Genomic DNA, 15,515 nt, shown 5'->3' on the forward strand with positions numbered 1-15,515 from the left:
TCCATCTGTATGCACTCTGCCCATCTTTTTGTATACTTTAGCTAGCTGTTAATCTGCATGTGTGGTTTCAGATGTCACGTTTGTGTTGATTCATTCTGAAAGCTCCATGACGATAGAGCCCTTGTCGCTATTCCCAGAACCTAGCGCTGCACATGTAGTAGGTCATCGATAAATATTTGTCAAATGAATAAAATGGTGAATTTATTAGCAAACATTTAGACTTGAGAATGTCTAGTGGAGGTGCAAGTTGGTGTAGGAAAGTTAGGCCTATAAAGATTGATAAAACTATGCTGTTGTTAGGTGCTTTTGAGTCGATTCTGACTCATAGTGACCCTATGTACAACAAAATGAAGCATTCCCCGGTCCTGTGCCACCCTCACAGTTGTTACCATGTTTGAGCTCATCGTTACAGCCTTTGCGTCAGTCCATCTCCTTGTCTTTTTCGCTGACCCTCTATTTTACCAAGCATGATGTCCTTCTCCAGGGAATGATACCTCCTGATAACATGTCCAAAGTATGTGAGACAGAGTATCACCATCCTCGCTTCTAAGGGGCATTCTGGCTGTACATTTTCCAAGACAGATTTGTGTGTTCTTCTGGTAGTCCATATTCATTATTCTTCCCCCAAACCATAATTTAAAGGCATTAATTTTTTCATCTTTGTTATTCATTGTCCAGCTTTTGCATGCATATAAGGTGATTGAAAACACCATGGCTTGGGTTAGGTGCACTTTAGTCCTCAGAGTGACATCTTTGCTTTTTAACACTTGAAACAGATCTTTTGCAGCAAATTTGCCCAGTGCAGTGCATCTTTTGATTTCTTGACTGCTGCTTCCATGGGTGCTGGTTGTGAAGCCAAGTAAAATGAAACCCTTGACAGCTTCAGCCTTTTCCCCATATATCATGACGCTGCTTATTGGTCCAGTTGTGAGGACTGTTGTTTTCTTTATGTTGAGGTGTAATCTATACTGAGGGCAGTAGACTTTGATCCTCATCAGTAAGTGCTTTAAGTCCTCTTCACTTGCAGCAAGTAAGGTTGTGTCATCTGCATATTGCAGATTGTTAATGAATTTTCCTTCAATCCTGATGCTGCATGCTTCTTCATATAGTCCAGTTTCTTGAATTATTTGGTCAGCTTATAGATTGAATAAGTATAGTGAAAGAAAACAACCCTGACACACACCTTTTCTGATCTTAAAACACACAGTATCCCCTTGTTCTGTTCGAACAACTGGCTTTGGGTCTATGTACAAATTTTTTATGAGCTCATTAAGTGTTCTGGAATTCACATTTTTCCATTGTTATTCATAATTTGTTATAATTCACACAGTCTAATGCCTTTGCGCAGTCAATAAAACACAGGTAAATATCTTCCTGATATTCTCTGCTTTAAGCCAATATCCATCTGCCATGAGCAATGATATCTCTTATTCCACATCCTTTTCTGAATCTGGCTTGAATTTGGCAGTTCCCTGTCTATGTACTGCTGCACTTACTTTTGAATGATCTTCACCAAATTTTACTTTCTTGTGATATTTATGATATTGTTTGGTAATTTCTGCGTTCTGTTGGATCACCTTCCTTTGAAATGGGCACAAATATGGATCTCTTCCTATTGGTTGGCCAGGTAGCTGTCTTCACAGTTCTTGGAAATAAAGCATCTATTTGTTAAAACATCTCAATTGGTATTCTATTCCTGGAGTCTTGTTTTTCACCAGTGACTTCAGTGTAGCTTGGACTTCTTCTTTCAGTACCATCGGCTCTTGATCATATGCTACCTCCTGAAATGGTTGAACATTGACCAATTCTTTTTGGTACAGTGACTCTGTGTCTTCTTCCATCCTCTTTGGATGCTTCCTGAGTCTTTCAGTATTTGCCTATAGAATTGTTCAATATTGCAACTCAAGGTTTGAATTTTTTCTTCAGTTCTTGCAGTTTGAGATATGCTGAGCATGGTCTTCCCTTTCGGTTTTTTAACAGCTCAGGTCTTTTCATATTTCATTATAATACTTTGTCTTCTCCAGCTGCTCTTTGAAATCTTCTGTTCAGCTCTTTTACTTTATCACTTCTTCCATTCTCTTCAGCCACTGTCTGTTCAAGAGTAAGTTTCAGAGACATCTGTTTTTAGTCTTTTTAATGACCTTTTGCTTTCTTCATATGTGGTCTTTGATGCCATCCCACTACTCATCTGGTCTTCGGTCATTAGTGTTCAATTCATCAAATCTATTCTTAAGATGGCTGCTAAATTCAGGTGGGATATACTCAAGGTTGTACTTTAGCTGTCATGGACTTGTTTTCATTTTCTTCAACTTGAACTTGCATATGAGCAATTGACGGTCCCTTCCTCATTTGGCCCCTGGCCTTATTCTGACTGATGATACTGAGCTGCCACAGATGTAGTTGATTTGATTCCTGTGTGTTCCATTCAGTGAGGTCTGGTGTATAGTCGCCATTTATGTTGTTGAAAAAAGGTATCTGCAATGAAGTCGTTGGTCTTGCAAAATTCTTTCATACAGTCTCTGGCTTTACTCCTTTTACCAAGGTCTTATTTTCCAACTACTGATCTTCTTTGTCCAATTTTTGCATTCTAATCACTAGTAATTATCAATGCATCTTGATTGCATATTTGGTCAATTTCAGACTGCAAAAGGTGGTTAAAAAAATCTTCAGTTTCTTCAGCCTTGCCATTAGGGTTTGGTGCGTGAACTTGAATAATAGTCGTATTAACTGGTCTTCATTGTACGCGTTTGGATATTATCCTGTCACTGACTGTGTTGTACTTCAGGATTGATCTTGAAATGTTCTTTTTGATGATGAATGTGATGCCATTCCTCTTTAATTTGTTGTTCCCAGCTTAGTAGACCATATTGTCCGATTCAGAATGGCCAATGCCAGTCCATTTCAGCTCACTAATGCCTAGGATATCGATCTTTTTGCATTCCATTTCATTTTTGACGACTCCAGTTTTCCTAGATTCATACTTTGTACGTTCCATGTTCCGACTATTAGTGGATGTCTGCAGTTGTTTCGTCTTGAAAGCTGTACTCCATCCACGTCATTATGGTTGACCCTGTACTTGAGGCAGCTCTTCCCCAGTCGTATTTTAAGTACCTTCCAACCAGAGAGGCTTGTCTGCACTGTATCAGACAGTGTTCTGCTGCTATTCATAAGGTTTTAACTGGCCAATTTTTAGAATTAGATCTCCAGGTCCTTCTTACTAGTCTGCCTTAGTCTGGAAGCTCAGCTGAAGCCTGTTCACCTTGGGTGACCATGCTGGCATTTGAAGTACCAGTAGCATAGCTTCCATCATTATAGCAACATGCAGGACACCACAGTAGGACAAACTGACAGACAAGTGGTGGTCTTTTCCAATCTGACCTTGTATTTCTTTCTCTTGACATATTCCTCTGGTTAGAATTTCTAACACGATATTGAATAGGAATAGTGAGAGCGGGCACCCTTGCCTTTTTTCCCATTTCAAGGGGAAATCTCTCAATCTTTTCCCATTAAGTATTACATGGGCTTTTGGCTTTTCATGTATGCTCTGAATCATACTGAGGAACTTTCCTTCTATTTGAATGCTTTTGATGGTTTTCATTATGAAAGCGTGTTGGATTTTATCAACTGCTCTTTCTACATTCATAGAGATAATTGTGGTTCTTTTCCCTTGTTCTATTGATGTATATTACATTGATTGAAAGCTTTCTTATTTTTAGATTAGCCAGTGTGGACAGTAAGTAATTTGCAGACCTAAAACAGAATTTCTTACTAACATAAATTTTAACAAATTTCTTAAGGAAGATTAGAGGTGATCTTATTATTTATGTGACATATACGTGTATATTCCGTATGCCTTCTGTCTGTTCATTTAGCTGCGAAGCAGGATTGTTTTGGGATCAGTTTTATGATCCTCTGTTATTATGTCAAGCTTTTTTCTTCTATTAAAGTTTGGGGTTTAATTAAATGGGGACATGATGCTTTTCTGAAAATGCAGAACCTCACTTACGTAAACGATGACAAAATAGCAAGATATTTAATTGAAAGGGTATGTGCTAGAATGGGTTAATTGGCAATGATCATTCAGGTATGCAAAGATCAGATAATCTGATATGTTAGCTAAGAGAGCTTTTACTGTGTACATTTCCTTGTTTTTTTTTTTTTTTTTTTAAGTAGTCAAGACCACGCTAACAGTTCTCAATTACTGGAGGTGATAATATGGACTATTAGTGTGGAAAGTAAAGCTGCAGAAAAGGTAGTGAAATCCTACAGTGCCACCATAGCTATTTGTAGTTGTTTGGGCAGAAAAAGAAGCAGCCCTGGTAGCACGAAGGTTAAGCCTTTGGCTAATGGAAAGGTTGGTAGGTCGAACCCACGCAGTGGCTCCAAGGGAGAAAGACTTCGCGATGTAGGCCTGTAAAGATTATTGCCTACAAAACCCTATGGGACAATTCTACTCTGTCACATGGGGTTGCTAGGACTTGAAATCTACTTGGCCGGTACCTAAAATTGTATGTGCAGATAGGACATTAGGACTCTTTGAAGAGATTATTCTAGTGGTATTAAATTCAGATCAAGTGTAATTCACTCAGGATAAGCTACTTTCTGAAAGATAAGACTTGCCCATAGAAGTAGCCCCAACCAAAAGAGCATTAGGAACTCCTTAGCCCTAAAAAATGGTTGTACTCTGCCTGTGACGCTTAATTTAAGCCTTATCCTAACCAAATATATCAATTGAGCATAGGCAAAACGTAATCAGACGGAGGAAAGAAATATATTACAGGAGAGAGCAACTCCATAGAACCTAGAAAGTCCCTAGAACAAAAAGTTGGCATTGTTTATTGAGTCCTGTCCAAGCACATAAGCCAGCTTTTCACCATAATTTGTACGACTTCTTAGTGATAGAACACATGTAATTTACCAGGCTTTATTGTGGTTCTGTTTTTCCTTGACCTAGATTCCGTACCTACCAGATAAGCTCTCAGATACCTGAATATGGGAAATGAGTACTCTGGGTGGGTGATATGACCATCCTCCATTGTAACCAAATAAATTGGCATTTTGGCCTATATGTTAATCTTTTTTTTTTTTAATTCAGATGAAATTCACATAATATAAAATATTTAAGGTGTACCAAATAGTGGCATTTAGTACTTTCACGTTGTTGTACAGTCATCACTACATCAGTAGTTGCAAAATAGTTTTATCATCCCATAAGAAACCCTGTATCCATTAATCAGGCACTCTATATTCTCCCCTTCCCCAGCTCCTAGCAACCACCAGTCTGCTTTCTGTCTCAGTGGATTTACCGATTCTGTATATTTCATATAAATGGAATCACATAACACTTGCTCTTTTGTGTCTGACTTCTTTTCACTTAGCATATTTGCAAGGTTCACATTGTAGCATGTATCTGTACTTCATAACTTTTTATGGCTGAATAATAGTCCATTTGTTCATTCATTCATTCGTTAATGGATATTTGGGTTGTTTTCACCTTTTGGCTACAATATTGTTTGAGTACCTGTTTTCAGTTTTTTTTGGGCAAAGAATATTGAATATACCATGGACTGCCAAAAGAATGAACAAATCTGTCTTAGAAGAAGTACGACCAGAATGCTCCTTAGAAGCAAGGATGGCGAGACTGCATCTTACATACTTTGGACATATTGTCTGGAGGGGTCAGTCCCTGGAGAAGGACATCATGCTTGGCAAAGTACAGGGTCAGCAGAAAAGAGGAAGACGCTCAACGAGGTGGATTGACACAGTGACTGCAACAATGAGCTCAAGCATAACAACAATTATAAGGATGGTGCAGGACCAGGCAGTGTTTCATTCTGTTGTGCATAGGGTCGCTATGAGTCGGCATCGACGCCACGGCACCTAACAACAACATACCTAGGAGTAGAATTGATTGGTCATATGGTAATTCTATGTTTTACCTTTTGAGGGGCCCCCAAACTGTTTTCTACAGAGGCTGCACCATTTTACATTGCCACCAGCGGTATATTATGGTTCCAGTTTCACCATATCCTTGCCAACACTTGTTATTGTTCGTCTTTTTTTGATTATAGTTATCCTAGTGGTTGTAAAGCGGTATCTCATTGTAGTTTTGATTTGTATTTCCCTAATGACATTGAGCATCTTTGCTTGGGTTTATTGGCCATTTGTATACCTTCTTTGGTGAAATGTCTGTTCAGGTGCTTTGTTCATTTTTTAATTGGGTCATTTGTCTTTTTGTTGTTGTGTTTTAGGAGTTCTTTGTATATTCTGGATATTAAGCCCTTATCTGATAAATGGTTTCCGAATACTTTCTCCCCATTCTGTAGGTTGTTTTTTTCACTTTATTGATAAAATGCCCTTTGATACACAAAAGTTTTAAGTTTTGGTGAAGTACAGTTTATCTAATTTTCCTTTGTTGTTCATGCTTTGGCATTATAACTAAGAATCTCTTGCTAAAAAAAGACCTTGACTCCTCCCTGGAGGGGAGATGAGAGGGTAGAGGGGGTTAGAAGCTGGCAAAATGGACACGAAAAGAGAGAGTGGAGGGAGGGAGCAGGCTGTCTCATTGGGGGAGAGCAACTGAGAGTATGTAGCAAGGTGTATATAAGTTTTTGTGTGAGAGACTGACTTGATTTGTAAACTTTCACTTAAAGCACAATTAAAAAAAAAAAAAAGACCTTGAAGTGTTACCTTTACATTTTCTTCTGTGTTTATGGTTTTAGCTCTTATAATTAGGTGTTGATTCATTGTGAGCTAACCATCATGTTTGATATGAGGTAGGAGTCTCCCTTCATTTGTTCGCATGTGGATATCCAGTTGTCCTAGCACCATTTGTTGAAGGGAGTATTATTTTCTATTAAATGGTCTTGTCACCTTTGTCAAAGATGTATGGGGTTATTTATGAACTCTCAGTTGTGTTCCATTAGTCTATATGTTTATACTGATGTCAGTACCACACTATTTTGATTACTGTAGCTTTGTAGTAGGGTTTGAAATCAGAAAGTGTGAGCCCTCCAACTTTGTTTTTCTTTTTCAATTTGAGGATCAGCTTTTTCATCTCAGTGGGGAAAAACAATTGTTGGAATTTTGATAGGAATGGCATTGAATCTGTAGATCACTTTGGGTATTATTTCCATCTTAACAATATTAAGTTTTCCAATCCATGAATACAGGTGTCTTTCCATTTATAAGGTTTTCTTTAATTTTTTCAGCCTTGTCTTGTAGTTTTCAGTGTACAAGTCTTTCACTTGTTTAAATTTATTCTTAGGTATTTTATTCTTTTGGATGTTATTTTAAACGGAATTGTTGTCTTAATTTCTATTTGAGATTGTTCGTTCCTGATGTATAGGAGCCCTCTTGATTTTTCCTGGGTTGATCTTGAGTCTTGCAACTTTGCAGAGTTAATTAGCTCTAGTAGTGTTTTTGTGAATTCCTTGGGATTTTTCACTTATAAGATCGTGACTTCTGCAAATAGAGATAGTATTACTTCTTCCTTTCCAATTTAGGTGCCTTCTTCTTCCCCTTATAATTTTTGTTATATTTAGATCCTTCTTCTCTCCTTCTTATAGTTTTTGTTATATTTAAGTCTTTGATCCATTTCAAATTAGTTTTTTGTATGATGTGAGGTATGGGTCCTGTTTCATTTTTTTACAGATGGACATCCAGTTTTGCCAGTACCATTTGTTAGAAAGACTGTAGTTTTCCTGTTTGCTGGACTTTGGGCCATTGTTGAAGGTGAGCGTAGGTGGATGGATTTACATCTAGGTTCTCAATTCTGTTCCACTGGTCTATGTATGTATCGTTTTACCAGTACCAGGCTGTTCTGACTACAGTAGCTGTATAGTAGTTTCTGAGGTCAGGTAGTGCAAGTCTTCCTACTTTACTCTTCTTCAGTAGTCCTTAGCTGGGGCCTCTTCCCTTTCCATATAAAGTTAATGATTAGTTTTTCCATCTCTTTAAAGAAGGCTGTTGGTGTTTGGATTGGGATTGCATTGTATTTGTAGATTCCTTTGGGTAGAATATAGGGTTGCTATGAGTTGGAATCAACTCAGTGGCAACGGGCTTGGGTATTTTTTTTGGGGGGGGGTAGAATTGTCGTTTTCACAATGTTAAGTCTACCTGTTCGTGAGCATGGTATGTTTTTCCATTTATGTAGGTCTCTTGGTTTCTTGCTGTAGTGTTTTGTAGTTTTCTTTGTGTAGGTCTTTTACATCCCTGGTTAGATTTATTCCTAAGCATTTTATTTTTTTAGGGGCTGTTAGAAGTGGTATTGTTTTCCTGATTTCCTTTTCATAGTTCTCTTCATTGATGTGTAGGAATCCAGCTGATTTTTGTATGTGTATCTTGTATCGTCCAACTCCACCGAATCTATTCCGGTAGTTTTCTGGTGGAGTCTTTTGTCTGAGTGTTTTTATCGTGAAAGTTTGTTGGATTTTGTCGGATGGTTTTTCTGCATTGTTTGAGATGACTATGGGCTTTTCGTTTGTTTGTTTTTCCTCTTCTGTTATGTTGATTTTCTTATATTGAACAACCTTTATATTTCTGGGATAAAGCCCACTTGATCATGGTGTATAAACCTTTTAATGTGCTGCTGGATTTGGTTTGCTGGGATTTTGTTGTGGATTTTTGTATCTCTATTCATAAGGGATATTGGTCTGTAGTTCCCTTGTGATATTTTTGTCTAGCTTTGGTATCAGGCTAATACTGCTTCACAGAATGTATTAGGAAATGTTCCTTACTCTTGTATTTTTTTTTAATGAACTGTTTTCTACAAAAAAAGTATAACATTGACCTTTAATAAATTGGTTAGTGTTACTCCCTAGAAGCCTAACCAATTCAATATGTGCAGAGAAAAATGGATTTTATAAAGCTTTAGAGCTGAGGACCATACTCAGGAATAAGTCTTCTTGTAGAAGGCATGACTCTTAGTGTTTTTCTTGTATACCCAGTGCTTCGCATGTGGTTGGCGCTCAATTTAAAGTTGTATTAATGAAACTTACTGTTGAATTTTAGAGATGGTAGCTCCAGACCTCTAGTGAGAACATCTACAGACATTATATAGCTCTGCGGTACACTTAGACCTATTCTCATGTCAGAAGAGCAGTGCTGCTTTTTCTTGAACTCAACAGGAACAGTTCATTAAGTAATGAAAATAGAATCTGAGCTCAGCTGTTAACCAAAAGACCAGTTCAGATCCACCAGCCACTCCTTGGGAACCCTGTGGGGCAGGTCTACTCTGTCCTGTAGGGCTGCTGTGAGTCAGAATTGACTCAATGGTAATGGGTTAAACCAACCGGAGCCTAAAAGGGCAAATAAAAGATGTATGCACCTGTAAGAAAAAACAAGAGGGGTAGTGCATTTGAGAGAACAAAGACAATGTATTTATTTAATTATTTTTATTTTAAAAAATAATTATATCTTTAATTTTATCTTTTAGACCTTATTGCAATATGCAAGCAACAAGAATGCATCAGAACATATTGCGTATCTTCTGGAGGTATATCGTCTTGCCATCCAAAGCTTTGCCAGTGCACGGCCGTATTTAACTACTGAATGTGAAGATGTCCTGTTAGTGCTTGGCAGATTAGTACTGTAAGTTTAAGAATTTAAATCACTCTTAATATCGAGACCATTGGTTTCATAATGTTTGCCTGACTTCTCTTTATTACGGCATCACATTTATTCTTCAAAGCACCATTAGAGTCATACTTTTGAATGAAATTTCCTATGTCCTGAGCCTCCATTCTCAGTGTTCCGGAAGATACAGTGCAAGGGAATCTTGAGCCAAGCAATGTAATCTTAAGCTGCCCTAGAATTTCTTCTCCTACTTAGGCTTGGAATCTCAGTGTGACACATTTTCTCTCTGTTGCATAGGTATCAATCCTTTCAAGCGACAGAGTATCTGGAAACTGTAGTGGTCATTAAGGAATACTGTGTACTTTGGGGGAAACACCATAAAATTCTGCAATTTGTTTTATTTGAACTAAGGATAATTTTGCTAGCAGAAAATATCAGGGTACAGCATAAGGTCACCACTCTGAGTCCATGACCATTTAGCCCCTGTTTTTTCCATTAATATTCGATTGCTTAGCAGCAGACAAAATTATATTTTTAATGTAGTTTTCATCTGCAAATTGGGAAAAAAAAAAAAAAAAAAACAGTTATTAAGTTTTACCTAGGGATTACCTTGGTTCAGTTTACAGATTGTTTAAAGGTGGGATAACGTCTACTCTGGGTGATGTATTTTTCTTAGGCCTCACTTGTTTCCTGTCCTATTCTCCCAAGCCGGAAACCTCTAACTCCATATCTTTATGGATATCAAGTGTTCCTGATTTTATAATCTCATTGTTCCTCCTACTAAGTCCCACTTTCCCATATTACCTAGGCTAAAGGAGTAAAGTAATATGCCGCAAGATTTTAAAGAGGTGCTGGTTGGTTAGTATTTTGAGTTGAATTTGTTCTGCATTTCCTTTTTTTTTTTTAATTCTTTTATTTTGTTTCTGTGCCTCTGGGTAATGGTTAAGGTAGAAAGAAGAACCTCTTTGCCTTGCTTGGTTTGCTATAGGTAAAGAAATGACTTTGCTAATCTTTTTTGCTTCTTTTGCAAGTGATAGAAACCTATATAGATGACAGTTACATATGTTTATCATTGTACCAGCTAAATTGACAATAGCATGAGCTCCTGTTTTTATTGCCTGAAATCAGAATTGTTTCTGTATGCTCTCCTCCCCACAAAAGCCAAATGAAACTTTTTGGAATATGATTTCTAAAAGGCTTATATTCTTACCAAATGTAGTAAAGCAACAATATAAAGTTCCTGGGGTTTCTTTTTTCTTTTCTCTTTTTTAAAGTGAAAAAGCCAATATAACAATGTTGAAAAAATTTTTCAAAAGTAAAAAAAAAGAAAATAATGTAAATAGATATAAAATGTATATTCAGTATTGTGATGTTATGCTTAAATATGACTATAACCACCTTTATGTATTTACTTAGTTATTTATATTATAGGAGTTGTTTTGAATTGCTGCTTCCAGTGTCTGAAAGTGAACTGCCATGTGAAGTCTGGGTACCTTTCCTTCAGAGTCTACAGGTGAGTTGAGTTTTGTTCAGTGGTTTCTGAGACACTTAGTTAATTTCTCCCAGAAAATTAAATGAGAAACTTAGAATAAAACAAATTCATTTTGTTGTTGTTGGGTGCTGTCGTCGATTTGGACTCATAGCGACCCCATGTGACAGAGTAGATCTTAACTATAGTTTTCTAGGTTGTAATCTTTACGGGAACAGATTGCCAGGTCTTTCTCCTGTGGATCTGCTGGGTAGGTTCAAACTGCCACCTTTTGGTATATATTGATAATAAATTCATGGGATGAGAAAAAAGTCCTCTGGATGAAGGGGCGTGTTAAAATGGTTTTTTTGTTTGTTCGATTTATTTTGCCTACTTTTATGTAGCTTAGAAATCAATAAAAAGTTAGTTTCTATTATTCAAAAACAAAGTTTTAGAATAAAGCTATCAAAAATTTAAAAAAAAATATACATGATTATAATTAGTATAATAAAAAAAATACACATTATATATTTCACTTGAATAAATATAATATTCTAGGTCTGTGAGCATTTTTGACTTAATGAATATTTTCCATAGGAACATTACTATAAATGGAAACTTGTGTTCCTAGAGAATTTTGGCTCTTAAAATAAGGGAAAACAAGTTAAAATTAAGAAAAAGTAATAACCAATAATCTTTACTAGTAATGCAGGCTAGTGAGACATATACTTAATATTTGTATCTAAGTTAAATTTTTGGTCCCCTTCTCCCCCTTGTATGTATTTCAAAGAATAAACAATTGACAATTACATTTTGTGTGTTTTTTTTAGGAGATAGAATGACAACTGATAACCTAGAGTTTTCAGGACATTTCATCTAGAGCCAACCCCTTATTTAAAAAGTAATTTAGTAGAAGAATTTAAACAGTTAAAAAGAATACAACTAGAAGTGTCATTAAGTAATGTTTCTGTTAGAAGAAAATGGGTTGCCTTTGTGAACAGTGCAGAATCCTTTGAAGGAAACGATACCAATGGCCTTAATCAGATCAGCTACTACCAGGGATATTAGTCAAGTCTTTAAAGAATCTGCTGGTAACATAAGCTGTCTTAATAGTAGGGCACTCCAAATACCCAATAGTAACACAAGGACCCAAATGGAATTTTGGTGATCATTTTATCTGTGGGAGATTCAGGAGTATGCTTAAAGCACCCTTAAACTTAGTGAAAACACCATAGTTTCATAAAAAGCGGCAATAAAATTCAGAAAGCTTTGAGGGTAATCTTTTTGTATTTATTTATTTTTAGTAAATCGAAGTTATAAATCCTTTCAATTCATAGATGTTCAGATATGCACCTTTTCCTCACTTACCAATTATGTCGTTATCTGACATTTTCTATTTACAACGATAGTAAAAAATCTACCATCCGACTTTTTTGCCCATTAATAACGTATGTCTGGCAGTGATGAATACTGAGGTACAAGGTGAGAGTAATGCTGGCTATGATGGTTAAGATTATGTGTCAGCTTGGCTTGACCTTAGTGATTTGGCAGTTGTGTAATGATGTAATTATCCTCCATTTTTGTGATCCAATGTGGTCATCCATTTTCACATCACACCAATTTTGCATAACAAACTGGTCTTTGGAACCTAACCATGTTGGTAAGTGAGGGAAGGGCGTTTTGAAAAGGTAAAACTGTTTTTCATATTAATTATTAATCTGTTTTCTGGATATGCTGTTTTTGTTTTTAGGAGTCACATGATGCATTATTGGAATTTGGGAATAATAACCTACAAATATTGGTTCATGTTACCAAGGAAGGGATGTGGAAAAACCCAATTCTTCTTAAAATTCTGTCTCAACAGCCAGTAGAAACAGAAGAAGGTAAGCCTTAAAACTTTACTGACTGCATTAGAAGAGAACTTAATTCTAAACGAACTGAAATTGATTATGGATTAAAATTTTGTGAGTTTCACCCGGTCATTCTGTTTTGCTTTGAGTAGTAAAAGTTAATTTAATATTTTGCTTATTTAAGTAAGGAGTTGGCATTTTTTAAGTGTTGTTTAAGGTATCCTTTGTACTCCAAATTAATTACGTAGAAACTAATTAATTTGCTTTTAGTTAATGGCATATGGCAGAGCTTTGATCATACTTTGTTTACTGATTATAATTTTAAAAAAAAAAAAGGCCCATGAAAAATTGCTTTTTTATTTTATACTTACAAAATTTTGAAGTTCAGCATTTTGTAGAGAAATGTAAAGAATGAAATTCTCTGTCAGTTTAAGACCTGAAAATTTATGGATTTGAGTTGACATTTGCGTCTTAGACACATGTAACATCTCATTGCATATAGCTAATAATTGTAATTTCATTTCCTTCAAGTTAGTGGAAAGTTAAAAGGATGACATTCTGTTGAGTATGTTTTTGGAATAAAAACAGGTTTTAGAACAATTATTACACTTTTGGAAATATCTTTAGTTTAGATCTTAAAACAGGCCACTTGAATGTTGGTGCCCTAAAATATACCTGTATATTCCTTCAGTAGATTAACATATAAAGGCTTATTCATTCACCAGGTTTTATCAGCCTATTATATACATGCTGTCTGGGCTTTTCTTTATAGTGATAAGATTGGCATAAGGAAACTTAGATTTACTTTTGGTCCCTCTCCTTTGACAATTCTGCTTGTCAGTTGCACTGACCTAAAAAAAAAGTAATTAAAGAAAGATGGAAGGAAGGAAAGAAATAAGCGATTACAGGCTGTTGGACAAAAAATAGGTGTTTTTTTTTTTTTTTTTTTTAATTTTTATTGTGCTTTAAGTGCAAGTTTACAAATCAAGTCAGTCTCTCACACAAAAACTTATATACACCTTGCTACGTGCTCCTAATTGCCCTCCCCCTAATGAGACAGCCCGCTCCTTCCCTCCATTCTCTCTTTTTGTGTCCATTTCACCAGCTTCTAACCCCATCTACCCTCTCATCTCCCCTCCAGGCAGGAGATGCCAACATAGACTCAAGTGTCCACCTGTTCCAAGAAAGCTCACTCCTCACCAGCATCCCTCTCCAACCCATTGTCCAGTCTAATCCCTGTCTGAAGAGTTGGCTTTGGGATGGTTCCTGTCCTGGGCCCACAGAAGGTCTGGGGGCCATGACCACCGGGGTCCTTCTAGTCTCAGTCAGACCATTAAGTCTGGTCTTTTTACGGGAATTTGGGGTCTGCATCCCATTGCTCTCCTGCTTCCCCAGGGGTTCTCAGTTGTGTTCCCTGTCAGGGCAGTTATCAGTTGTAGCCAGGCACCATCTAGTTCTTCTGGTCTCAGGCTGATGTAGTCTCTGGTTTGTGTGGCCCTGAGAAAATAGTTTGGTTTTTATTGTTGTCTCTTGAGGTCCCCAATAAATAGTATCCCTTTGTAAGTAGTGGGGGCTAAAATACCACCTTTATATTGATAAATGCTGATAGAGGCAGAGACAAATGTTTTCAAGAGCAGAATTAGGCAGACTTACCCACCCATTCCGTGTGAGGCTGGAATGAAGCAGAGAAGAATGCGTGCTTTCTGCAGTCAAGCCCAACAGGAAAAGGAGTGAAATTGAGTTGTGTGTCCAGTTTATTTTCCCCTGATGTCCTAATCAGATATGTGACCCCCCCCCTTCAGGAGTTAACAGTAATTAATTTCTTTTCACATAGAAAACATCAAATGGGGAGAAGCATTGCTCACTTAAAATCCCGTGGTATCCTATCCATTTAGTGAAGATTAAGCACTTACTACCTCTAAGGCTCTGTCCGCCTGGATGCATGATACACACATGTCTAAGGAGTTATACTGGGAACCAGAATACAAGTGGTGGGGAAACTGTAGCTGCCTACTTTCACGATTGGCCCTTAATCGAATTTCAGGTCAAACGCTTATTAGTTTGACCCCTCCACTGCCCCTGCAAACTCAGATCTTAACATAGTAAAGGCTAAAAAAGTGATTATCATTTCATTGATGGTCTTCTGTCTTCTGGTCGGTAAAGTAGCAATCAGAAGCATAAAAGTACACATTTTTTTACCTTCAAAGAATTCAATAAGTGCATTTTAATTTAGTTTTTAAATGGAAAAATAAATGAATAAAAGGTCTGCAGACATTTTTTTTTTTCCCTATTTCGAACTTCATTCCCGCCACACTCTCTTCCAAAAAAATGATATCACTGGAGTACATGTTAAATGCCAGGTGTTGACACTTATGCTTGGCATAGTCAGTTAAAACGTCACAAAAGAGCAGTTTTTTTTTTTTTACTGGACCTTAAAGCTTATTGTGTTTTACATGATGAAGTATATGTAAGATAAAGTGTCATAATGTCTGTAACTTACTTTTTTTTTTCTTAATTTTTCTTGTGCTTTAAGTGAAGTTTACAAATTAAGTCAGTCTCTCATACAAAAATTTATATACACTCCTAATTGCTCTCTCCCTAATGAGACAGCCCGCTCTTTG

At 36.7% G+C, this 15,515-nt stretch overlaps 1 protein-coding gene across 1 annotated transcript in view; it reads left to right on the top strand.

Annotated features, from left to right (window-relative positions):
- The window catches only part of RLF (RLF zinc finger), a 99,138-nt gene that overhangs the window by 23,098 nt on the left and 60,525 nt on the right, over positions 1-15,515 (top strand). Inside the window, exons 2-4 of the mRNA XM_003415526.3 lie at positions 9,437-9,591; positions 11,008-11,089; positions 12,795-12,927. Of these exons, the coding sequence (XP_003415574.1) occupies positions 9,437-9,591; positions 11,008-11,089; positions 12,795-12,927 (370 nt within the window). The remainder of the gene's footprint in view (positions 1-9,436; positions 9,592-11,007; positions 11,090-12,794; positions 12,928-15,515) is intronic.

Source organism: Loxodonta africana, chromosome 3, assembly GCF_030014295.1.
Source record: "Loxodonta africana isolate mLoxAfr1 chromosome 3, mLoxAfr1.hap2, whole genome shotgun sequence".
NCBI classification, from domain to species: domain Eukaryota; kingdom Metazoa; phylum Chordata; class Mammalia; order Proboscidea; family Elephantidae; genus Loxodonta; species Loxodonta africana.